Below are 27,622 nucleotides of genomic sequence, written 5' to 3' on the forward strand. Positions count from 1 at the left end.
GGCTGGAAAGCAGGAGACCATGAGTTCTAGCTTTGCCTTAGTCATGAAAGTCAGCTGGGTGACACTGGGTCAGTCATTCTCCCTCAGCCCAATCTACCCCTCGGGGTTGTTGTTGTGGGGAAAAAGGGGAGGAAGAAGGTGTGTTGGATGTGTTCACCCTCCTTGAGTTATTTGCAAGAATAATAAAGGCGAGATACAAATAAATAAATAGAATATGCAAAATAGATATGTCTGCCTAATCACCAGAAATCAAGACCTTTCTATGAGAATTCTTTTTCCTTCCATTCAAGCTGATAAAAATAACAGATAATCAGAGTTGGAAGGGACCTTATAGGTCATCTAGTCCACCCCCCACCTAAGCGGGAGACCCTACACCATTTCTGACAAATGGCAGTCCAGTCTCTTCTTGAAGGTATCAAGTGATGACACTCCCACAACTTCCGAGAGCAACTTCTGTTCCATTGGTTGATTGTTCTCCCTGTCAGAAAGTTTCTCCTTATTTCCAGGCTGAATCTCTCCTTGTTCAGTTTCCATTATTCCTTGTCTGGCCTACAGGCACTTTAGAAAATAACTTGACCCCTTCCTCCCTGTGGCAGCCCCTCAAACATTGGAAGACCGCTATCATGTCTCCCCTGGTCCTTCTCTTTACTATAGCCAAGCCTAGCTCCTGCAACTGTTCATTGTATGTTTAGCCTCCAGTCCCCTAATCATCCTGGTTGCTCTTCTCTGTACGTTTTCTAGAGTCTCAACATATTTTTTAGAATGTGGTGACCAAAACTGGATGCAGTACTCTAGGTGTGGTCTTACTAAGGCTTTATAGAGTGGTATTAGTGCTTCCCTTGATCTTGATTGTATCCTTCTGTTAATACAATTTAGGATTGCATTGGCTTTTTTGGCTGCTGCTGCACACTACTGGCTCATATTTAGCGGGTTGTCCACTAAGACTCCAAGATCATAGTTACTGCTACCGAGCCTAGTTTCACCCAGTCTATATGTGTACTTTTGCTTTTTCTTGCCTAGTGTAGCAAATGTAGCAAAACTAATTCCAGAAACTCCATAAATGACATATAAATGTTTGGGGATTATTATACAACTGAAGGTGTATAAATGTGGGTTCCAGACAGAGGTGGTATTCAGCAGATTCTGACCAGTTCTAGAGACCCGGTAGTGGAAATTTTGAGTAGTTCAGAGAACCGGTAGTGGAAATTTTGAGTAGCTCAGAATACCACCTCTGACTGGCCCCACCCCATCTATTCTTTGCCTCCTGAGTCTCAGCTGATCGGCTGGGTCTTCTTTTGTTGCTCTGCACAGGAGAACAGAGCTGGAAAGCTGCTAAGTGAGTTTTGCTCCATTTTAAGACCATTCTTGTCATAAGTTAGAGTAGTTAAGTGAATCACTGCAGGTATTAAGTGGGTAACATGGTTGTGAAGGGAATCTAGCTTCACCGTTGACTTTGTCAGAAAGTTGCAAAATCGGATCAGGTGAGCCTGGGACATTGCAACCATCATAAATATGAACCAGTTGCTAAGCATTTGAATTTTGATCCCATGACCACGGGGGATGCTGCAACAGTCGTAAGTATGAAAAATAATCATAAGTCACTTTTTTCAGTGCTGTTGTAACTTTGAGTGCTTACTAAATGAATGTAAGTCAAGGGCAATCTGTTAATAAATAGTTAAACTACAGCAAAGCAAAATTTATCATTCCTTTTCTTAGTATTTCTCTGCTTGCCTGAAAAAACTAAAACAAACAATAACTGCAAAAACTGGGCAACCACCCAAAAGAAATAGAACCCACAGAAACTTACAGGCAAGCTCATTTATTTATTTTTTTAATTTTGAGGCTGATAAAGAGAATCTTCTCTCATTCTAAAATATCTAATTAAAAAATTCAATATTTTCAAGGACTGAGAAATGTCAGAAGTGTCCTTCTCACTCCTGAAATTTAGTAAGCTCGTGTAACCACTAATCAATTTCACAATGCACGATTTATGAGAAATAATTACACAGATTAATGAATCTATTATTCTAAACACAGATTGGACCATCTTGTGAATGTTATTTGCACCACTTGCTGTGATGCATTAAATGCCTAATTGGTTTTAAGCATTAGTTAAATCCCAATATATGTTATTTATTTAATATAAATATGCAATTTCTTTTCATCAGTGTATAAGGGCCGTTCCACCTTATAACATAAGATAGAAAAGGTAATTGTCATTTTTTTACTGCAAGCACAGTGGCACACATTAAAAATGAAATTCTGTTGCCTGCTCTCAAAATAAAGTATATATCTATCCAAATGCACAAACAACACACATATACACATGATACATACATACATACATACATACACACATACACCCGTATGATATGAATACATATATATTAATCACTGTCCATTTTAAATACATAGCAGAAAGGAAAAATGAGACTTCACGAGACTGATACTATATGGAACAAAACTGTGGCTGAATCTGGATGTTCTGCTTCAGATATCACAAAGCCCCTTCCAAGAAGGTACCAAGGAAAACAGGTCCTGTGAAGAGGATGTGTAGCATCCCCAGACAATCTTGAGAAGCCTGTTCAACAGTGATGGGATTCAAACATTTTTACTGACAGTTCTGTGGGCATGGCTTGGTGGGCGTGGCTTGGTGGGCATGGCAGGGGAAGGATACTGTAAAATCTCTATTCCCACCCCACTCCAGGGAAAGGATAATGTAAAATCTCCATACCCTCCCCACCCCACTAACCTGCTTTCCAGCTCCTTTCTCCTGTGCAGGGCAACAAAAGAAGACCCAGCTGATCAGCTGAGACTCGGGAGGCAGAGAATAGATGGGGGCGGGGCCAGTCAGAGGTGGTATTTACCAGTTCTCCGAGCTACTCAAAATTTCCGCTACTGGTTCTCCAGAACTGGTCAGAACCCACTGAATACCACCTCTGCTGTCCAAGCATCGCTTATGTCCTGGACAGAAGGGAGTGAACTACCAATAATCTTTTCTGCTGTCCTCAGCACTCTCTGCACCGCCTTTCTGTGTGAAGCAACAATGCTTCCAAACCAGATAGTAATGCCATATGATAAGATGCTCTTGATCATCCCTCTACAGAAAGTGATAAGGAATGGGGGAGAAAGATATATTTTTCTCATGCGATGTAGAACCCAAAAACATTTCCACCACGTCCCCAAAAGCATTTCCACTACATCCAACGATTATGTGATTTCATCTCTAAATACAAGAAATACCCTCTGCAAAATTGTTACAAAACCTGCTGATAGCTTTTTGTAACAGCAGTAACAAAAAAGACATACTTCAGTACTTTTATAATGCAATTAATATTGGAAACACTTCGATATGAAAACTTCAACTCAAAAATGTTTTCCTTCCATCTACTTTTCACCTATTTTCTCTTCCATTTCATAAATGATAGGAAAACTTCATTAGGCTTTTTTTTCAAATTACACACAATTAGTTATTCAAAGTATCAATTAATTGATTCCCAAGCAAATTACACACAGCAAAAGCACTGAAAAATGAAACCAGATGTTACAGTATAATCTATCTTGGAAATTAATAGCAAGCTATTTCCAATAAATCTATTGTACGCTCATCTTTTTTTTTTTTGGTACAACCCACATATTTATATTTTTTATTTTACTTATTAATCAAATTTATATGGCAACCCATCTCATGAAAAGTGACACATATATTTTGTCCATTCCACTTTCTGTGCACAATGCCATTATCATGTTTATCTCCTAGAATTACTTTTGACTTAAGCTTGATTTAAACTTATCTGCAACTGTGCGTAGGAGTTGACACATCCCTTTGCATCCCTTTGCAAGTATAGGTTGCAGACAGTTGCAAACGGGCCCGATGCTCACAGCTCCGAAATCTCAATTACATATTGTGGGGAGATGCATGTCCTGTGTGCTGATTGGTTGATGTGTTCTACATTTTCTTCTCCTCCTAACCAGAATGTTAACATTTGAAGAAGTATACATTTAACAGCTATGCATAGTGGTGAGATTCAAATAATTTAACAACCAGTTTGCCTAGGGTCAGGTTGGCTGTCATGGGAGGAGTGGCCCATCCGCATCTTCCAGCTCTGCCACACATGCAATGGCCAACCTGACCCTGGGTGAACCAATTGTTAAATTATTCCCCCATTATCAAAGTAGATCCTGGGAACTGCGCTGTGCTGCAATGGAATGGGAAACGATGCAGCCAGCACAAGCGAAGGAGGAGGAGCAGGGAGAAGAAAGAGAGAAAGTGGCCTTCCCTTTCCCTCGTGATGGCCGCTCCATTACCCATTTCTCCATTGCAGCACAGCACAGTGCCCAAGATCCTCTTTGATAGCGGGGTGGTGGTGGTGGTGTAATTTAACAACCAGTTCACATGAACCGGTGCGAACCAGCTGAATCCCCACCACTGGCTGTACAACCATCTCCAAACAACAGACGCATACGTTCCCTGATGTGCAAAGTGATGCAAAGTCTAAATCAAGCTTTAGTTTCATAGCCCCAGAAATATAGTGCATCTGCTTTGAAAGAAAGAATCCAACACCATTTTTGCTAGTACTTTTGATTATTCTCTCAATGCTTTTTCAGGGGAGCAAATTGGGCATTCTTTTGAACCCTGCATTTAACTAAGGAAGCTCAAGTGACAGCATAATTACTGTGTGGTATAAACTCCATTTTTGCTTTGATTGTAGATATACTATTGACATGCTGGCTGGACTTCTGTAGTGGACTCCACTGGGCTGAATTTAGAGAGAGTGTCAAAACTCTCAACCTCCAATGATGTTGGTAGACCCAGCAGTCAGTTCACATCATTCCTATGCTAGGCCTGCTACAATGAGCTAATTTACTGTTTTGTTATTCCCAAATGTTATGGAAATAATGTCATGGGCTTATCTGATGAATTCTACTGTGAATGGGAAATGCAGAGCTTGACAGATTCTGACCTCACAGTTTGGGAATCAGCAAGGCCATAGATATCTGCAGCTGAGGCTTGGAAAGAACCAGACCTTTTGATCGTAAGCCTGCAGTTCTGTAGCAATCAGCTAAAAATTTTCAGAAGTAAAGTAGGTTGAGTCAGAGGGTTCAGAAGGCCTAATTGGGAAAGATAATCAGTCCTTGTACATGCAGAAAGATCAAGGTAGTAAAACAAAGTTGTTCGAGGAGGAGGAGGAGGAGGAGGAGGAGGAGGAGGAGGAGGAGGAGGAGGAGGAGGAGGAGGAGGAGGAGGACAACAATGACTCAGGAAAATACAAGTGGTCCTTGATTTACAACTATTCATTTAAAGACCACTTGAAGTTACAATAGCATTGAAAAAACTGATTTATGACCAGCCCTTACATTTATCACCAAGACAATATCCCCACAGTCAAATGATCAAAATTTGGGCACCTGGTAATCAGCATGTACTTAAATAATTGCAGGATCCCAGGTTTGGGTGATTATTATTTGGGATCTTCCGTGCTGGCTTCTGACAAGTTAAGTCAATGGGGAAGCTGGGTTTGGTTAATGACCCTATGATTAACTTAACAGTGGCAATCATTCATGCAACAACTATGGTTAAAAGGCAGTAAAATTGGGCACAATTCACTTACCAACTGTCTTGCTTAGCAAAAGAAAACTGGTCCAAAGTATACTTATAAGTCAAGGATTCTCTGTTACCTGCCCAGAGTCATTTATAGAAGGGATGGAAAGCATAAAAATTTAATAAACATAAATAAATAAATAAATAAATAAATAAATAAATAAATAAATAAATAAAAGATTACTGCTATAAAATAATTGCTTGGGAATTGGATTTCTGATAACAAAACTACCAGCCTTCAGATGGGCTTTCTGAATGTAATGGTTCTTGTACGTACACTGAGAGTTTATTCACTGGAGACAAATTCCTTGTGTGTCGAATCACACTTGGCCAATAAAGAATTCTGTTCTGTTCTGTTCTGTTCTGTTCTGTTCTGTTCTATTCTATTCCATTCCATTCCATTCCATTCTAATGGCTGATCTCTCAACTTGTGTGAGACTATACATATAGTCCTCCACTTACAGCCATTCATTCAATGAGCATTCAAAGTTATAACGGCATTGAAAAAAATGACTTATGACTGTTATTCACACTTAGTTCAGAATACCACCTCTGACTGGCCCCACCCCATCTATTCTTTGCCTCCTGAGTCTCAGCTGATCAGCTGGGTCTTCTTTTGTTGATCTGCACAGGAGAACAGAGCTGGAAAGCTGTTAAGTGAGTTTTGCTCCATTTTAAGACCATTCTTGTCCTAAGTTAGAGTGGCTGAGTGAATCACTGCAGGTATTAAGTGGGTAACATGGTTGTGAAGGGAATCTAGCTTCACCATTGACTTTGTCAGAAGGTTGCAAAATCGGATCAGGTGAGCCCGGGACATTGCAACCATCATAAATATGAACCAGTTGCTAAGCATTTGAATTTTGATCCCATGACCACGGGGGATGCTGCAACGGTCGTAAGTGTGAAAAATAATCATACGTCACTTTTTTCAGTGCTGCTGTAACCTTGAGTGCTTACTAAATGAATGTAAGTCAAGGGCAATCTGTTAATAAATAGTTAAACCTAATAGTTAAAAGTGACTTATGACTGTTATTCACCCTTAGGACCATTACAGCACTCCCATGATCACATGATTAAAATTCAGATCCTTGCTGACTGATCCCCTTTTGTGACCTTCTGACAAGCAAACTCAGTGGGGAAGCCAGAGTCCTCTGACAACCATGTCACTAACTTAACAACTGCAGTGATTCATTTCACCACCGTGGCAGAAGAGGTCATAAAACGGAGCAAAACTCACTTAGCAACTACCTTGGTTAGCAACAGAAATTTTGGGCTCCATTGTGGCCCTAAGTTGAAGACTGCCGGTAGTTCTGATTCCTAGATCTTGGATTTGTCTCCATGAAATTTTGTCTTCTGACACAAAATGGCTGGGACTTAACAAACAATAACAAAGACCTTTCTCAAATGTAGGCTGCAAAGGACAAGAAAGGGTCCTTTCTACTCTGATTCCTCTTTTCTAGAATTTTCTAGAATTAGGTCCCAGTTAATTTGTTAGGCCGCTACTTCAATAACTCTCAAGACATAGCAATTTTCTCTGACTTTCAACAGGTTTCCTATCTGCAAATATTGTACTTTTTCTTTTAATAGTCTCATTATTACTTATGAACATTTATTAAGTTTTACTATAAGACTGGGTTTTTTTTTAAATCTGTAAACCACCTCAAGGGAACTATATTCTTAATGGCAATCTATAATGCTTTATAATAAAGCAAAGTAAATTAAAATTCATTACCACATGCCAGGTTGTGGAGGGCCTCCCTCTCTGTAGTGACATTTTTAGACTACATTTAACACATCTCCATTTTAAGCATTTAATTTGGCTAGTGGATTTATGTTTAAAAAAATGGTGCAAACTGGAAAAACGTTTGAAAAGCAAAGAAGGTGAAATGATGTTATGCAGGTTGGCTCCTGTGGAGAAGGCTGCAATTATCACTTTATTTTATTTATTGGTTATCATTTCTTATACATTAATTATATAGTGGAGAAATATTAAAGGACACCTAAAATACCAATGAGCTTCTTGATTCAATGAGCTTCTTGATTCTTCTAAAAGTTCAATAGGACAACCTGTCAATAAAGAGATCACCTCAATTTATTTATTTATTTTTAAAAAATCCCCCACTTTGAGATTAATTTGCCTTTGGCTGAGTTATAATAACAATGCAGCAATTACTTTTTAAAGGAGAAATTTAATTCTACCTTTAACGGACAATATAAAAGAAACTCAATTATGCCAGCATTTACTCTACAATGAGCACAAATCCTTTGGGGTTTGGAATTCAATTTTAGTACAGAACTTTCGTACCTGAATTACCATATATAATACTGTACCCCATTGAGCTATAAGAAATACAGATTTGTACAAACCCATAAGAAAGTTCTTGGTATGGATTCTTTTCATTCTTTCTTGGAAGCAATCAAATTATTACAGCATTTCTTAACAAGATAAATATCTTGTACATGTATCTAAAAGATGAGCTGATTATATAACCTAAGAAATAAAACATAGCCCTAAACATGATGGCACATTTGCAATAGATGAAAAGAAATTGATATGTAGAATAATTGGACGCTTATCAGAAGTACCTTTAAAGTATAGCAGTTAATTTTCTAAATGTGATATTTGGATAACATCAGGCCAATAAGGGATAAATCTACTCAGATGTGATTTTTCCATTTTCAGTGTGACTATAATCATGTGGTTTCTTATTCCAAACACTGAACAAATAAGAACACAAAACTACAATGAATAGAAAATGGGAATCGTTGAGTGCAACCGTAAATGATATTGTCTACTTTCTTGAATACCGTTCCCCACTCCTCCACAGAACTTCTAAATGTGAGAACAACATCTGCATTTCATTTCCATGGAGGAAACAGGAAGCAGTATTGCATAATATTATTAGATTAGTTTCCTCACACAACTCACAATATCCATACATCCTGGATTCCACAGGGGAAAAAGACAAGATGCTTTATAAGTTCAGTTCCTGTTCTTGGTCATAATGGAAGGAGATGAATGGAGAATGACGAGAACCAAGTTGATAAATGTAGACAGCGTTGTTAACTGACACTTGATATTAGCAAAAGAATCAGCTGAGGTGTCAGTAAATCAGTGTAAAACATGTTTACGACTCTTAAGCAAAAAAAAAACCCCAAACCCATCTGTGCTCAGTGTCAAGCCAATTACAAGAGGAAAAGCAGAGAATAATAATCTTTTGGCATGATTTTCTCCCCAATGACAACCTTCTGCAACTGTTGCTCAGGTGTAATGAATAGCAGCACTAAACCCTTAAAGAGATTTAATTACTGGACTGAAGCATGCAAGTACATTCATCACTCTCTACTGTGCCTTTTCTCATAATAAGGCCTGTATGTAAGGGAGACGCACTCTGTCTCTCTTAAAGAAAGTTAGTTCATAAGAAAGGGAAACCGAAGCAGAAAGCACATACAGGTAGTTCTCGATTTATAGTAGTTTGCTTAGTAACCATTCAAAGTTAGAACGGCATTGAAAAAAAGTGAATTATGACAGTTTTTCACACTTACAACCAGCACCCCCATGGTCATGTGATCAAAATGCAGATGCTCGGAACTGGTTCATATTTATGACCGTTGCTGTGTCCCATGTGATCATGTGATCCCCTTTTGCAACCTTCTGACAAGAAAAATCAATGGGGAAGCCAGATTCACTTAACCCAGGGCTGGCAAATTCCCATCTCACAGGCCGGAAACATCACACACTGGCCATACCCATGCCGGAGTTAGCGAAGGGGGGAATTGTCCCAATACATCATGTGATGCTGCCATGAGGATGTGAGTTTGACACCCCTGAACATTGGGTGACTTATCAATTTATCAACTGAGACAGGAAAAGTCATAAAATGGGGAGAAATTCACTGTCTCGCTTAGCAACAGAGATTTTGGGCTCAATTGTATAGTAAGTTGAGGACTACCTGCATTTGAGAAAAAGCATATTTGAAGTAGACCAGGGAGTCTCCAAACTTGACACCTTTAAGGGCTGTGGACTTTAACTCCCAGAATTCCTCAGCCAACATGACTCCCTAAGAAATTCTGGGAGTTGAAGTCCACAAGCCTTAAAGTTGCCACAGTGGGAGACCCCTGAAGTTGACAATTGCGAACCAACATCTGATATCTTTAGGAACTGGCAGGCTACAAAAAGGGCTACTGTAAGACCTCTTAGCATTGCTTTTAAGTCACTCTTAAATAAAATTTTAAAATGAAAGTATTCTCTTCTACACAGAGAATGACGACACATTTTCTGAATATTGAGCTTCCAGCAGAATGGAGGGTAAGGAATGATGCTCACAGCAGTTTCAGTCATTGCCAGTAACTAAGATAGTAGGCTTAAATCAGATAGGATTATTTGCCCAGTCAACTCAGTTGAATTCACTTGGTGTGCTAAGCTATCATCTAAATAATTCAACCTGGGCTTAATAGGCTGCCTGGCCCCAGATGCTGTGGGTTTTTTTTTTTTAAGGCTTGGTTTATCATTGAGCTGTTCAGTCCTCCTCCAAATTCAAAGAGAAAAGGTGTTTTGGAGCACATAGTGATAGACCTTAACATCTGCCAGTAGCTACTCAGAGCAGCTATGCCTTGTCTTGAGGTCATTCATCTGAGGTCTGCAGCCACAACAGGGACCCAGGAAAAGAAACATTTTGTTTAAGGAGCTGCCAACAAGCCAATTTTTGCCTTTGAATCTGGAGCACTGCATAACCCTCCTTCCAGATGAGGTACAGAATTTACAAGCTCCTAGCAACTTTCTGTAGCCCCAGTGCATTTATGGAAAGGAGTAAAGCTAAAACAATATTTTGTTTGTTTGTTGAGTTGTTTGGTTGGGGGAGTGGGAAATAGGATGGAGAGAATTAAAAAATGAAATGGATGATTTTTAATCCCATTTAACCCTCCTCATCCTCCCTGCCACAGCCCTATTGGGTTGATTTGTCCTAGGGTGGCTAAATGGAAAAATTGATGCCAAAATCTACCCTGAAGCACTAATTTCTTTTCTACCCTGCCCATCTCAATTCAGATGGAGAATTTTGAACCCAGACATAACAGATGATGAAGGCATCTATGGTTCCATTCCTTGATTCTAAGGGATTGAAGAATGAGGATTTTATGGCTTGATGTTTTGTGCAAGCATAGGCTATTGCAGTCTGTTAAGTAAGGCACGAGACAGTGTCATGTGCCAACCCAACTGCTTCATTTGGCAGCCAGTTTCCAAGACATCACAGCCCAGAGTTCCTTTGGGTAAATGGGCAGCTATATAATTTTGGGGAAAGAGATGGCAAAACCTGGGGGCAGAGTAAAAAATCCCTGCGTAGCCATAAAAGAACTAAGTCCAACCCCTTTGAGCGTTATTAACCCTTATCTAACTTAGCAGGTGCAGAGTGCTAGTTGAGAAGGTTCCTGTGCATAAGCTTTTTGTAATAAATCAGGTTAATTGAAGCTTCACATATGGACTGGGTCTTACATGCCTGACAGTTAATTTGTTTAGTATATAACACTTATTTTAATGTGAATTGAAATGGTTCTTTTTTAATGTTATGTCCACCTTTGGATGAAAAAGCCAAGAAAGAACACGTTTGTAATACTGCCATCCCAATTTGTGATTATAAAATCATTAATAGGATTTTTTTTCTTTCTCTTTTTAAATTCTCACTTTTCTAAGCTATTTAAAAATAGAACATTAATAATTTTTAAATAATTGTATACAATGTATAAAAAGTAAAGAAGATGATCAGTATGTTCTACAAAACAGATGCAGGAAGGTTCTGATTTCCAATCTTCTATGCTTGCGCAGGACCGATGATTTGCTTTGTACATATAATTTTTTTAAAAAAAAATTAATTCAGACTCAGAGAAAAAAAATATTGTTTAATATTTCTTCCCCTCCTGGGCTCCCATCTTTTTGTTATTTTTGACTGGAGAAAATGAGGATTGAACCTTTGGGGATTTAAAACACACTCAGTGTTCTGACCTATGATCATCCTGCAACTGAGCAGATCTAACCAATTTGTCTCTAGAATTCTAATCATCCAGGATTTTTTTTCCCCTAGAGACCCCTGGAATGAATAAGAAAGGTGTGCGTGTTCTGCACTAGACTTGAACCAATCTCTGAAATGTTGGTTAGTTAGTTAGTTATAAACCTCTTTTGAATATGGGATGGTACTGAGATGGCTCTGGAACTACATGGCAAAATGTGATTCTGCTTGTCCTGCCCAATCAAGTAGAGCAGGGTTGTTTTGAACTCAGGGGGGGCAGGGGGTGTGGCCAAGGGTAGATGTAGCCAGCTCAACGTCACTCATGTTGGGGGCGCTTGTGGTGGCCTGTGTGCTCTGCCAGTGAAAACTGAGCTCAGGAGGGCCATGTGCAGCCCTCCGGAGCTCTGTTTTCACTGGCAGGGGCACCGCAAGCGGATCCTTGGCTGTCTCCAGAATGGCCCCGTGAGCCAGATCTAAGCACCCCATGAGTCGTATCCAGCCCAGATCTAGAACAGGGGTGGGGAACAATGTCCCTTTTATGACTTTTATGACCTGAGCCATGCTGGCTCAAGAATTCTGGGAGTTGAAGTCCACAAGTCATAAAGGGGCCATCAATCCCCACGTCTGATCTAGAGAGAGCCTGCTTGAAGATCCCAGTGCCACAGGAAGTATCTTCAGCTATCAGCCGGATGGTTGATGCTTTGGGGAGTAGCACCTGTATTCTGGGACAGGCTTTTTCTTTTAGCCCTGACCTTCCATGCATTTTGCAATGCTTTGAAGACCATTCAGGTCAAGCCTTGAGTTGGGGTGACTGCGGGTGACCATCCGTTATTTTGATTACATATTGTGAGTTTCAACCTGATTTGGGTTTGTTTGTTTTTTTCCTCTTGTATACAGTCCAGAGCAGGATGGGATGCAAATATTTTTATAACCGATTCTGTGGGCGTGGCTAGGTGGGAGTGACTAGGGTTGCGTGGTCATGTGACTCAGTGGGCATGGCTTCTTCTTTTTCTTTTTCTTTTGTGCAGCAACCCCCTAATTTTTTTTTTTATTTTTTTTTGTCTCCTGGACCTCAGGGAAGCCTTCTGGGCAAAGCAGAAAGACAGCGAGGGGGATCCCGGCACAGCTGATCATCGGAACAGCTAATTGTCAGGAGGAAAAAAAGAAATACTGGTTCACCTGAGCTGTTTTTTTACTACCGATTCAGCCAAACAGTAGCATTTTTTACTACCGGTTTAGGCAAACTGGGCCAAACCGGTAGAATCCCACCACTGGTCTAGAGTCTGAATTATAGAGCAACTTACAAATATTGGGAGAAAAGGGCAAAGAATAAAGAAAGAGGTATAGTAATACCCACCTTAGATGCTTCTGACTCCAAAGGCCGTCTTTGGAGAGTTTCTTTCAACTCGGGCAACTTAGAGGTTTCTTTCTTAAGTGAGGTTGGTTCCACTCTCTCATCTTCAAGTTGCAGGCTAATTCCTTCAGTACACACAGAGAGATCGATACCATTTGGACTGAGGCTGCAGTGGATAGCTGAGAAAAGGAATTAGAGCGAGTTTAGGAGATAAGAGAAGGAAAGGCTGTTTTTAGCTGTTGTGCCATGTTCTATCCTGCACACCTCCAGCACCTCACACAGGAATGGCAGTGGGATGTGTGGGTAGTGATATGAACCAGGAGCTATCCGAGTTTGCAATTTTATGGGCCTGAATGGTTGCACCCTACGGTTGCACAAAGTTTATCAAGGATACTCCGGACTTGATGTAGCCTGACGAGATGCGTATTTCTACAAAGTCCATTTTGAACGGCTCTAGCAATTTAAAGAGTGAAATGGGTGAGCTAAGCACAAACAAGACAAAGAGGTGATCTAAATTGCGGGGCCTATCTATTCTGGAAGACTCTGGGGACCACAAAAAGAATGCTGCTGCCACCCCCTTCATTTTTTGTACTTGTGCCCCTTAGTCAAAGAAGGGTATTGACTATATTAGTACTGTTCCTGCGACTGTTATTATCTTTCATGTAAGAATATAAACATAGCCTTCAACTTATAACTTTTGGTTAGTGACCGTTCAAAGTTACATGGCACTGGAAAAAGGGACTTATGACCATTTTTCTCATTTATGATGGTTGCAGCATCCCTTTGATCAAAATTTAGATGTTTGGCAACTGGCACATATTTATAGGGTCATGTGCTTGTGGCACGTATTTACAGCATCATGTGATTGCTTTTTGTGACCTTTTGACAAGCAAAGTCAATGGTGAAGCCAGATCCACTTAACAATTGTGTTACCATCTCAACAACTGCAGTGGTTCACTTAACCACTGTGGCAACAAAGGTCGTAAAATGGGGCTAAATTCACTTAACTGTCTTGCTTAGCAACAGAAATTTTGGGCTCGATTGTGATCATCAATCAAGGATTAACTGTATTATAGAGCACTCTTTCTCACACAAATGCGTTGGCAAAAATCATAATTTATTTTCTTACTGAAAAGGAATTAGGCACAAAAACATGTTTCCCTTGCGCATTGATCAGGTTTTGTGGCCGAAATACTGTGAGGAATTCATCACCTAACGTTCTCTTGGTGTTTTCGGTTTCTCCAATCGGGGAGCAGTATTCAGGGATGATGGAAATTGAGATTCAAAATACCTGAAGAGCCTTTAGTTGCCTGCCCTAACACTGTTTTCCTAAGAACGCCAATTACTTTGGAGATTACTTTGCTGCCAACTTTGAGTCGGAGCATTTCTGAGTGGCAGGCAAGAGGGAAGTTATTTTATCCATGGCTAACCAAGCAAAGCTTCCAAAGACTGGCACCTCATTGAGACCAAGCAGAGAACGTTACTGAGGCTGAGAAACAAAAGAGGATATTTCAAAACATGACTAATAAAAAAGAGAGAGAGAGAGAGATGCTCCAGTGTCAGCTTTATCTGGGCGAAAATGGCATGAGCTCTTCAGTTTTGAATTCAAAGAAAAAGAAGCTCAAGCAATTCTGAGACACCACCTGAATGCATTTGCTAATGAATGTAAGTGGAATTTTGCTTATTCACTTTCCAACATCCTGTATTCTAACTACCCGTGTTTCCCCCCCGCCAAAATAAGACCAGGTCTTATTTTCTTTTGGGCCCCCAAATAAACACTAGGGCTTATTTTCAAGGGTTGTCTTACTTGTTTTCCATGTTTGTGAGGCCCACTTCTTCTGCTTGCCTGCAGTGGGGAAGAAGGCCATGCAGTGCATCAGTGCCACCACCACGAGGCAGGAGGTGATAGAGCTTCCCCATGCACCCCACACAGGCTGACCTCAGGGCCCCCACAGCCAGTCCATCCACATCCCCACACCTGCGGCTGCAAGCAAGCAGAAGAAGTGAGACGATGGCCACATGGGTGCCTGCTGCACATGGCTGCTAGTGCTGCCACCGTGAGGCAGATGTTGGGGCATGGATGACCTGGCTGTGGGGTCCCTGAGGTAAGCCAGTGCATGGGCAGCTCCACCACCCGTTGCCTCGCATTGCTGGCATCACAAGCAACCAAATGGAATTGGTGGGTGCCCAGCTGCGCAGGTGCTTAAGTGGGGCTTATTTGGAGGGGTAGGGCTTATATTAGGTGCCTGCATAAAAAAACAACCATGCTAGGGCTTATTTTCAGGAAAACAGGTTATTTCTTTCTTGATGCTAAACCTGATTAATGAAACTCCATGTAAGGTTTGTTTCCCTGGTCAGGGTCTGCTGCTAAGGTTTTGACAGAGTACATTTTTCACTTGTAGTGATTGCATTTCTACCAGTTTTAATCTTTAAGACAGTTATCTTGAATAACTGCCTTGGAAAGAAGAAATATTTTAAGCCAAAAAAATGCCAGAGTAATTATAGACATAGCATACAAATACACATTTCAGATTCAGGATCAGGATATTAGTAAAGCCTTATTAGCAGACCCTTCTATCTTTTTGCAAGAGCCTGAAGACCTGGCTTTGCTGATTGGCCTGGGGACCAAATAAGGGAGTTCCACACTGGAAGTGACTGCTGGATTGAAGGCAGAGTCCATTTCCCCTCCTTGTTTTCTGCTCTCCACCCATCCAATTTTTGTTTAGCTATCATACTAATGTATGGAGCCCTGCTGACATAGTGATTAAGTGCAGTATTACAGGCAAACTCTGCCCACAACCTGCAGTTTGATCCAGACCAGCTCAAGGTTGACTCAGTCTTCCATCCTTCCGAGGTCAGTAAAATGAGGACTCAGAGTGTTGGGGGCAATATGTAAATAATGCTGACATTGTAAACCACCCAGAGAGTGCTGTAAAGCACCATGGGGTGACATATAAATCTAAATATTATTGCTGTATTTTATTGTTCTATTATTTTACTTCTGTTTTGTTTACACTCATTGGAGAAAGTAATTGTGTTGGGAAGAGTTAAGGGTAAAAGACCCACCAGGCCATCAAAGAACACGATGGCTGGACACCATCAAAGCCGACATCAGCCAGAGCATAGAAAAACTCAAAGAAGTAACGCAAGATTGGAAGACATGGAGTGATCTGGCCCAAAAGTCAGATACAACTCAATGGATAACATCATTGTTATTATCATCTGTTTACAAGTCTTTTCATTTTCCTCTTTATTATTGTAAACTGCCTAGAATAGCGCCATGATGAGATAGGTGGCAAGTGAATTTAACAAAATAAAAAATAAATAAAATAAATCCAAAAAAAGATACTCTCTCATATCCATCAGCTTGTTGTGGCCTGCCAGTGGCCAGTGGAGCTGGCAACAGACTTAGACAGTGAGGAGGTTGGGGAGGAATATGGGCCAGTCCTGGAGTCTGGGAAGACTCTGACAAGTGCTCTATGTCGGAGGCAGAGATGGGCCCAGGGCCATCTGACAGTTATCAGCTGCCTTCAGAGTCAGAGATCAGTGAGGCAGAAGAACAGCTGGAGCCTGTTCCCAATGTGTGCATGCACAGAGCTGCCAGGAGAAGGGAACAGTTGAGGAACAAGAATCGACTTGGGAGTAAAGGCACAGGTGGATGATGAATGATCTCTCCCATAGCAAATAAAGAGGACCGAAAGGGGAGTGGTGTTTGCAGGAGATAATTAGCTCATTTCATTAGGGTGAACATTTGTTTGTGACTTCTTGCCAAGTATTTTCTGGTACAGCATTGCGCTTGGAAGCTATCGGCCTGGCAACTCTCCAAGACTGATAAGGTCTGTGGTTGTAATTCACCCTCGAAAGACTGTTTGCTGGGACTTTGCTGGGTGTGAATGATAGGAATTCACATTAGCCTAATAAAAAGGGGCTTTGTCGGGACAAGGAGTCTGTGAAGCCTAAGTCAGAACACGGCCTGAGAATCAGAGCGTTTCAGGGTGAGCATCTTGGGGGTTCAACCTTTTAGCTTGCCTGGGCCACACTGAGTGAACAGAAATTGTTTTAGGCCATTTATAAAATATATAATATAGTTAATGTAATACAAATAACAAGCTTCCTTTATTTTTTAATACTTTTTATTATATCTTGTGGGGCCGCATCACTAGCTATCCAAGGCCACATGTGGGTTGGAAAGGCCTGGTCTAAATGTTCATACTAACTTTCTTTTTTACTGAAGACAACATCATGTGTTTTACTAAAGCCACTCCTGCGATGTCAGCCCCATTGTGTAGGCCAGACTAAGAAATTAACTCTCTCAAAGGCTAGAACTACTTGGTAAAATAACAGAATCCTGCAAGTCAGACTGAGTATTACTTCTCACTTCCCCTCATACTTGTGTGAATTAGGGAGGTGCCTGCTTGAATCTTTTACACCTCTTCTTGTTTTGGATTTAAGCCATGTTTTCCCCTTGCTGCTTTGGTAATAAATCTGGCCTATCTGTCAAGATCATCTTCGTTACTCTCTACACATAATTAATGAACCACTTTCCTCCATTTGCAGCAAATAGTCCCATACTCTATTTTTGTGCTAGTAATCTGGCTGAAGCTCTCTGCCTGGCAAAAATACAGAATGAAGGAGAAAAATAGCCAGCATTTGTTGGTCCAATTTCTACTGAGACCACCTAATCCAATATTTACTCACTTCTAACATTGTCAGCTAAAAGTAGGAACATATAACAAGAAAAGATCTGGACCCAAATCCAACAAATAAAATGATACTGTTGTTACTCTTTACTTTGCTTGTCGAGCCAAGGAAAATACAAAGACCAGGCTTTCTAAAACCAAGTTGCAGATCTTTCAAAAAGAGATGACATAATAATGATGGTGAGCCTTCAATTACCCCAACATCTACTGGGAGACAAACATTACCAATTCCTGACCTGTCTTGTTGATAGATTTGTCCTTCAGAGGATAAAGAAAGAGAAAAGGGAAATCATTTATTCTTGATTTGAAAATCAAATGAATCTTTAAATAGAAGAGAATATCGGTAGCTCACAGTCCTCAAACTGTGGACTCCTTGGTGTTCTGATCTGGGTGTTTGCTTGAAGATATGTCATTGCAAGAGTAGATAAAATCATCAGTGTACATTATCATTGATGATATTATCTAGTTGGGTAATGAAATGTGTACAAGCAAACAACCAAGTTCTACATTCGCCAGCATTGCTGATGTTATCTGGGTTAGGTCATGAAATGTCTGAAAGCAAGCAATCAAGTTCAAAGAACATCAAAGATTTCAGATGAATCTTTTCCCAGAATTGGGCATTACTTGTAGAGTAGAAGAGATGAGGAAAAGATGCCGAATTATCATGGTCCCTAACAGCAGTGGGATCCTACCTGTTCCACTACCACTTTGGTGATCACACGCACATACCTAACATGTGCGTGCAGTTTTCCCCACACCAGCTGAGGCCTGCAGCACCAATCAGCTGAGAGGTTGAAGAAGAGTAAAGTGCAGGGGCAGGCTGCGCTTTTCTCTTCTTTCTTCTCTCAGCCTCCTCTCAGCTGATCATTGGAGGCTTTTCTTTTAGTACCAGTTCGGCCTAACCAGTCTGAACCGATAGCATACCACCACTGGTCCCTATATGCACACAAAGTCCCATTTTGTTCTTCAATTCCAGATCTCTATACAACCTTTTTTAATATTAACCAACAAGAGAGTGATAGTTTAGGAAATAGAAGAAGCAGAAAGAATATGACATGAAATCTTGAAACAGCAAATTACAATAAACCAAAAGCATGATAAACAGATATCATGACAAAAGAAATTACTAGCAGAAGTTGCCCCAATCTTGCTAGTTTTAGGGAGAGTTTTGGGCTAGGATGCCAAATGAATATACTTTGGTATGTAGAATATGTCCTTGGTGTGTCTCAATTATGGTATGTGTTTGTTGTATTTCTTTGATTGTTATTGTTTTAAGGAATGCTGTAATTTTGATTTTGCTATTGAAAGCCAACTGGAGTGTCATTATTGCAACTTGGATGGCTTTATAAATTCTTCAATAAATAAGTATTAAATTAATAATGGGAAAGGAAATGTCAAGAATCTTAGGAAGAGGAGACTAATTCCCAGATAGGCTTATAAATGAAAAAAATGAAGTTCTTTAATACTTCTAATATTTCCTACTTGGACAGCTCCATCCTTTATTTCCTAAGACTTAAAAAGGTTCTCTTTCTTTCCTTCCTGTAGAACAGAAAGAACAAAAGTTCGTATTTTGTGTCATTCTTCTTTACATAAGGGAAAAAATTTGTGTAGACACTCACTGACAAGCTGCTAATATATTGGTGAATACATCAGAAATCTGTAAGCTGGTAGGAAAATCCATTTAACTATTTAAAGGCTAATGCTAATTGAGTAAATAATTTCCTGAACAACCCTGTTAAAGAGGAGAAAACATCTAAGCTTTGATTATGTATCCTTTTAATGCTTTTCAATGCTTGCACAATCCCTTTCCACGATCCAGAGTCTGTTGGAATTGGGGGACTAATAAATTCTAAATAAATAAATAAAGCACTCACTATTTTGATGGTATAGCATCTACAGAAACAGAAGATAGCCAAAGAACATGAGGCAGACCCAGAAGAAGATAGACAACCACAAAGACACACTACAATTGCATAGCATGAAATAACAATAATTGAGGCCATCAGATATGCAAGAACCAAAACACTCTCTACCTTGACACCCAAAATAGTAAAAGAGGAAGTAAAGAAAAAAGACTTTTTGATGAAGTTTACCACAAATAATGAGTAAATTAAACTTTCTCTGACTTTTCCTTTCATTTGTTGATCTTACTAAATTCAGAATGAGATGGACTACAGAGGATATTTGGGTGATTTATTATCTTTACTTACCAAATCTTAAGAAATCAATACTAAAGACATTTGGTTAGGATTTCAATTTCCTGGAAGGTGTGAAACCTGCAGCAGAGCCTCATATGAAAACAAAATTGTGCGACTGTAAAATAACCCCCCAAACACCTAGGTTGATGTTATTCTTCTACATTATTACACTTCTAGCATACCAAACCCAAGAGCCATCACTAAATTTCTTTTGGAGTCCAATGGATGCGAATTAAGTCAATCTTAATTCGGTCAATCTTAAATGACTGAATTAAGATTGAATTAAGTCAATCTTAAATGTATAAGATACAGTCCAACATACTTTAAAACTCTAACCACTGATTTGTTGAAATATATTTCAACTATCAGCAATGTTCAAGTACCCAAGGATATGACAGGAGGGGTCAGTTGATACCACATGTATCGTGACATACAAATGATGTGAATTACATAACTACAGAATGTCAAGTTCTTATGAAAATTGAAATAAAATTCCATTCCCCTTCATTTGTATTTTTTAAACTAGGAAAACCTACTGCGCTATACAGGAACTAACTGTCTTCCATGCTATCAGAGGGGGTCAGATCCTATCTGTTCCCATAATGGCTTTTGAGATAAATCTGTCACTTTAATTCTGTAAGGAAATAGAGGTCAAACTGTCAGCCCAAATCTCCTACGGAAGTTATAATTCAACCTTAAAAAAGAAACCTTTAGGAGTTCAGCCTGAAAACTCTGAAACTATTTTATCCTTGCCAGTCTGCCATGACAGCCATTTCATTCACAGCCAAATCCCTTGGTAACAACCATTTTGTGACCTCTCACATCTCATTGCTTTCAACATTCCAGATAAAAAGGATCAATAATCTATCCAAAAATGTTGCTCGATAACTGAAAGGTCTGCAGGTGTCTGAGTCCTGCTCTTTTCCTTTTTTGAAGATGGGATGACAACTGCTTTCATCCTGGCTTCTAAGACCAGAATAACAGAGTTGGAAGGGAACTTGGAAGTTTTCTAGTCCAACCCCCGGCTGAAGCAGAAGACCCTATACCAGGGGTGTCAAACTCAATTTCATTGAGGGTCGCACCAGGGTTATGTTTGACCTTGGTGGGGCGGGATGGGGTGGCCAGCTCAATGTCACTCATGGCAGGGGCGCCTGTGGTGGCCCAAGCACTCTGCCAGTGAAAACAGGCTCCCGAGTTCCCTTTTTGGCTGTGACAGCCTCCTGCAACACTCTGCCAGTGAAAATGGAGTTTGAAGGATGCTTCCAAGCTCCGTTTTCACTGGCAGAGGCACCACAGGCCAGTCCTTCGCTGTTTCCAGGGCAGCCCTGCAGGCCAGACCTAAGCACCCCATGGTCCAGATCTGGCCCTCGGGCCTTGAGTTTGACACCTCTGCCTTATACCATTTCAGACAATTGGTTGTCCAATCTTCTACAAAAAAACCCAGTGATGGAATACCTCCAACTTCTGAAGGCAAGCTGTTCCACTAATTAATTGTTTTAATTGTCAGGAAATTTCTCTTTAATTCTAGGTTTGATTAGTTTCCATCCATTCTTCTTGTTCCTTGTGCTTTGGAGAATAGCTTGACTCCCTCTTTATGGCAGCCCCTGAGATATTGGAACACTGCTATTGTGTCACCCTAGTCCTCCTTTTCATTAAACTACACATATCCAAGTCCTGCAACTTTTCTTCAAAAGTTTTAGCTGCCTAATATCAACTTGGCAACTGTCAAGTATTTATTATGGTTGCAGCATACCAGCACCATGATGTCTTCAACATTTGAGACCTAGCCAGCTTCTGACAAGCAAAGCCAGCCTGGGGAAGCCAAATTCACTTAATGACCATGTGATTCATTTAACAGCATGGCAAAGAAGAGGAAAAATCAAGCACCACTCATTTAACAACTGCCTTGCTTAGCCACAAAAATTCTTCCTAATTATGGCCATAAGTTGAGGACTACCTATAAAGAAAGGGGAGGGGGTATTCATCAAAGGAATCCTCAGCATCTTACTTAATTGCAATAAAAAAAAAAATCCCACCAAAGAGAATACATCAATTGTTCCTTGTAAATAGGAACATTTATAATGTTCATTCAACTTATGTTCAATTCATTGTTCATTCAATTAAACAGTAATAATGTTCAACCAGAACATGCAATGTTGGCTCTCTTTCTCTTCTGAATGCTCATTACTTCAACATTCAGGCTGCCTTCACCCACCATTTTAAACACATTTTCTGATTTTTAGATTATTATTCATTTATACAGTAGTAGACAATAAGCCGTAAGCCATGCGTTTTAGATGTGGAGCAATTTCTCTCTGTCCAGACGTATCCAGGATTCCCAGATGATTGCTTGACTCTCAGAGAAGCCAAGAGAGAGAGAGAGAGAGAGAGAGAGAGAGAGAGAGATACAAAGACAGAGAGAAAGAGACAGAGAGATAGACAGAGATAGACAGAGACAGACAGAGACAGACAGATGGACTCCAAACCAAACCAAACTGCAGATAAACAGATGGATTTGCAATTGGCGCAGGTGACATTAAATTCCTACATTAGCAAAAAATTACTAGTCAAGCAATTCACAATTTCCCCAGAGATGCAAAGATTTGTATCGTAATTTAAATCAAGTCAGGGTGTTTGTCACATCATGAATGAAAAAAAAATGGAAACAAATTATCCTTCCAGTTATATCCTAAACTTCTAACTGAAATTCTGGTGGGATTTGGGGGGAAATGCTAGGGTAAAATAAGTAAGTAAGTAAGTAAGTTTAAATTAATGTGAGTTATATCAGGGCCTCCCTAATTCAAAGTGAAGTTAAAATTTAACTAATTTAGTCATATTGAAATAAATAAACCTAAATCAATCCTAATCCAAATAATTCCATTTAAATTAAATGTGACTAACTGTTTTTTTGTCCAAGAGTTTTGGAAAATTGCTACCCTAAGGACCAAGAGAATCCATCTGACCGATGATTGATTGATCAATTAATTTGGCGGAAACCTCTGGGCCATTATAATTCATAATTACTGAGTTACAAATTTAGAAATGAGAAGGGTTTACCACGGAAAAGTAATACCCCAAGTGTTTCCTGATGTTCCACTCTGAACAGCAAATAGTTTCGTTATTCAAACTCTATGCTGGCTGTCCCTCAGCCTCACACTGACTGAGAATAATAGACGTTACTGTCCACCATATTAGAAAGTCACTAGATTGAGAAATTCATCAAAAGATATTGATAAACTGGAACAAGACCATGAGAGAAAAGAATTATAAGTTACTCTTTTATAATGGAATTTTTATGTAGTTAGACTAGAAGATTCTTCTTTGCTCTTTCTGATGCTTTTCTGTTAGCTTCCTCTATTTCTTTTTCTGCATAAAACCCCCCACCCTAAAACCTAAAATGTGTTTAGTACATGATACACTGTTATAAGGGACAAGCTCCCAAGGTAAAGCCCAGCAGTAAAACAAGATAAGATACTGAAATACAGAAAACAATATCATGCTGACTCTCAAGCTTATAGTTTATCTCATTTTAGAATATAGAGAATAAGGGTGTGTGTATTCTGTGCAGGGGTATAAAATATATTGTTTGGATATGGAAGCTTGCTCTTCTTGTACCCAATCCACTTTGGAAGGGACTTGAAGGCCCGTTTGCAAACGATTATTTTCTTTAATAAACCTTTGAATTGTGAACCAGACCTGTTCCTGTGTTGTGAGTATTGAATAATTCGGTTCTTACATCTCACAACCAGAAAAGGACTATCAAGATGGTGAAAGGACCAGAAACCATGTCCTATGAGGGGTTTAAGAAACCTAAGGATGTGTAACTTGCAGAAGAAAAGATTGAGATAATAGTCCCAAAGGAGGTTTTTCAGGAGGCAATTCAGGATTTTCTTGTTTTTTCTTTTGAAGACATTTAGCTTCTCATCCAAGAAGCTTCCTCAACTCTGACAGGATAGTGGGGAATGGAAGGATATCCCGTCACAGCTGAAAAAGCTTCTTCAATGAGAAGCTAAACGTCTTTAAAAGGAAAAAAAACAAGAAAGTCCAATTGCCTCCTGAAAAAAAAACCACTTTGGGACAACCATGACCTGAACGACTGAGAATCTCTGCAGACATTGAAATAATAGCTATCATCAAATATCTGAAGGGCAATTGCACTGTAGATGGTTTGGATTTATTCTCATTTGCTCCAGAAGGTAACAAGGTAAAACTTCAAGGATGCAGGTACACATTTAGTCATTAGATAAAACTACTTGACTATAAAAGTTCCCATTAATGGAGTAATTTATGGTATGGAGAGTTTTCCTTTCCTTCACTGAAGGTTTTCAGAGGCTGAATAATAATCTGTCAGGAATGATGTAGTGAATCCTGCAGTGTGCAAGGGGTTGACTTGATGACCTCTTAGTTTACTTCCAAATCTACTGTACACATCTAAAACTGTATATCTAAACAAAGACTGCATCCAGTTGGACAGCTAGTACCCAGCCACTGCTATTCAATTATACACATTAGACTGCAATAAACTTGAGTTGACAATCTTTTCAAGATCCAGGTACTAATGCCCAATATCAGAAGATGTTCCAAGTGGCTGTTGTTGGAAAAATAAATAAAATATTGCTAAATGATCAAATCTTATGGAATAAAACCTGGCATGATGTTTTTCAATATGCAAAATTATACATACTTTTAACGTCCTTTAATTTTGATTCCATTTTGGGTATCGGCCTTGGTTTCGGGTACAATAGGATAAGTCAGGAGAGGTATATATATTTAAATCACACACTTTTTGATTTGCACATTATGATAAAAGAACAAAGTACTTCTCAGAAGATTGAAAAGAAAGAGATTATGTTATAGTAAGGATATTGTAATGGGATTTTTTAAAAGAGAAAATTTTATGTAGCATCTAAAACATCAAAACAGAAATAACATTCATGTTATTTTTAAGAAAAACAATTCTAATTCAGAGTGGAGAGTAGATCTGGAAGGAACCTTGGAGGTCTTCTAGTCTAACCCCCTACTCAAAGAGGAGACCCTATACCATTCCAGACAAGGGGCTGTCCAATCTCTTCTTAAAAGCCTCCAGTGATAGAACACCTACAACTTCTGAAGGTAAGCCATTCCCCTTTTTAATTGTTCTCTTTGTTAGGAAGTTTCTGCTTAATTCATTGAGTTTCCACCCATTCTTTCTCATCTTGCCTTCTGGTGCTTTGGAAAATAAGTTGACCCTCTCTTCTCTGTGGCAGCCCCTCCAATACTGGAATACGACTATCAAGCCACCCGTCTTTCTTCAAAAACAAGAGCACATTCTTTAAAAATGAGTGTGTGCTAATCAAAGCATTCCTTAAATAATTAAATTATTGACCATGCTGAGGTAAATATTGAAAATCAGCAAGTAGTGATAAGGTTACCAGCTTGAGATGTCTCCTAACATATTTAAATCATATCACAGGAAAAAAAAGGCAGCTCAGCGGGGGTGGGATCAGATATGGTATTCAGCAGGTTCTGAACCGGTAGCGGAAATTCTGAGTATTTGGAGAACCGGCAAATACCACCTCTGACTGGAGATTTTATAGTATCCTTCTCCTGCCACACTCACCAGGCCAGGCCCACAGAACCGGCAGTAAAAAAAATTTTGAATCCCACCACTGGGTGGGATTCTACTGGTTCAGACCAGCTTGGGTTAACCGGTTGTTCCGGTGAGCATTTGGCCCCACACATCCGCCCCTGCCCTTTCCTGTGCTTTATATTTCCTTGTTTTTGAGCTCAGCTGATTCACATAGCAGAGTAGATTGCCGCGCCTCAGCTGTTTTACTCACCGGGGTTGCAGTAGAAGTTAAGTATTAAAGCTGAAAATGGGCATTTTTAAACACTGTGTGCACGCACAAAACACACACTCACCAAACCGATTTTTACATGGGTTGAATCCCACCACTGCAGCCTAGTAATACTAAGAATTATTCAGTCTAATTTTGTGGTATTTTTGTTATCTCTTCCCACACATAGCAGATTTTATGCCCTTTGGGGAAGGAGAGAAAATACAGGTCAATGCTTATTTGAAATGCCCCTTTCTAAAAGGAGCCGTGTAAATTCACAAAATGGAGGAATTTGCAGCGAGGTGAAGAGACACAGAGGCACATGCCATTCTGCCACTGTCAACTTCACTGCATGTGAAGTCACTTTCTTCCATTCCCGACCTTTCAATATATCACATTAAGAATCTGAAAGCAAGTCCAGGCTTCACCTAAGGAGTACGTGAAAGCCGGTGGGCTTTTTTCTTACAGAAGCAAAGTGGGTTATGAATCCTTTAAACCACAGAAGTATGACTCTGCTTCACTGCTCCGTGACTATGCCTTAATTACTGGAGCCTAAATAAACGGGAAAGACCAAAGCAGGAAACATAAAGACACATGCAGGCAGACTCCTGTGTGAACTGATATTCAGAGGAGGGAGAAATATTGCATTATTATTTTTTTTTATTCCTTAGGGCAAATCGTTTGGGAACAGCAGCTGTATCTTGGAGGTTGCAAGTCTTACGAATACCAGCACACCTACACAGCCTGTTAATGAAAGAAAAATAAATCTGATCTATCTTGTTGTGAAGACACAGAGTTTGGTATGGTGGCTAAAGGTGCTGGAATAGGAATGGAGAGATTGTAAATTCTAAGCCTTTCTTAAAAATTAATTTGGGGCCAACTGCTTTCTCCCTGTCCTAGAAAGAAGGGACTGGCTAATCACTTCCAAAATGTTGTCAAGAAAACTTCTGGGACCAGCCCAAGCAGTCTTCAGGAATCAAGATTGACCTGAAAGACTATCCGGTACTATAACACAAAACATGTGTTTTCCACAATGAACAATCAAACATTGTGCAGCATGATGTTTGCACAGCAAATACCAAACGTCTTATGGTATTTTTTTTTTTCTCTCTATCCAGTTTAGGAATTTGTGGGTTTGCCAAATTGTCTTATTTCTTGAATATGCTTATAGCCAAAATGTGTTGTGTCTTTCAATTTGCTAAATGGCAGCTATTTCATTAGAAAGGACTTTATGTTTCCCATCTTAGCAAAGATTAATCAAAACCCACATCAAGCAATAGATCACTCCTGCCTCATTCTCCAATCTGGAACCTTCCATATCTATTTTGGCCTCAAGTCCTAGAAATTCCAGTCTAATTTAATCTTTGCCCCAAGTAGGTGGGCATACTTCCAGATGAAACACTGCCACAACCAGCCCATTTCATTTCTAGGGATATTTGTGCAATGCATTTATGCTTTATGGCAGTGTTTTTCAAACTTGGCAACTTTAGGTTATGTGGACTTCAACTCTCAGAAATCTCCAACTAGCCATGCTTACTAGGGAATTCTGGGAATTGAAATTCATGCATCTTAAAGTTGCCAAGTTTGAAAAACACTGCTTTATAGTATGCTAGCAACATATTTAACTCTCTCAAAGTAACTTTAATTTGTTTATTAAATTTATATGCCACTCATCTTGCTATTCAAAGCAACTCTAATGAGCAGGAATGAGCTGTTCTGTAAAAAGATCCCTATATTTTACAGACAAAGGTTCAAAGCCTGTTATATTACATTTGCCCACTAAGTTCCTGGATGGGAAAACCATTAAAAATTCCAATTGTGACTAGATTGAGGGCTAAAAAAGTATGCCACATAAAATAATGACAAATGCACTGTTGTCAAGAAATACAACTGGGTGTTTCAACAATAATTGACCTTAAATTTTAAAAAACATCAATTTCTTTTGCTTTT

At 39.6% G+C, this 27,622-nt stretch overlaps 1 protein-coding gene across 3 annotated transcripts in view; it reads right to left on the reverse strand.

The window, feature by feature from the left end:
- The window catches only part of SAMD12 (sterile alpha motif domain containing 12), a 285,749-nt gene that overhangs the window by 243,094 nt on the left and 15,033 nt on the right, over window positions 1-27,622 (reverse strand). For all 3 annotated transcript variants that reach the window (XM_026703589.2, XM_087931650.1, XM_087931651.1), the window contains exon 2: window positions 12,962-13,137. In XM_026703589.2, coding sequence (XP_026559374.1) covers window positions 12,962-13,137 — 176 coding nt within the window. The remainder of the gene's footprint in view (window positions 1-12,961; window positions 13,138-27,622) is intronic.

This window comes from Pseudonaja textilis, chromosome 3 (genome assembly GCF_049901715.1).
Source record: "Pseudonaja textilis isolate UNSWEBS1 chromosome 3, rPseTex1.2, whole genome shotgun sequence".
Taxonomy (NCBI): domain Eukaryota; kingdom Metazoa; phylum Chordata; class Lepidosauria; order Squamata; family Elapidae; genus Pseudonaja; species Pseudonaja textilis.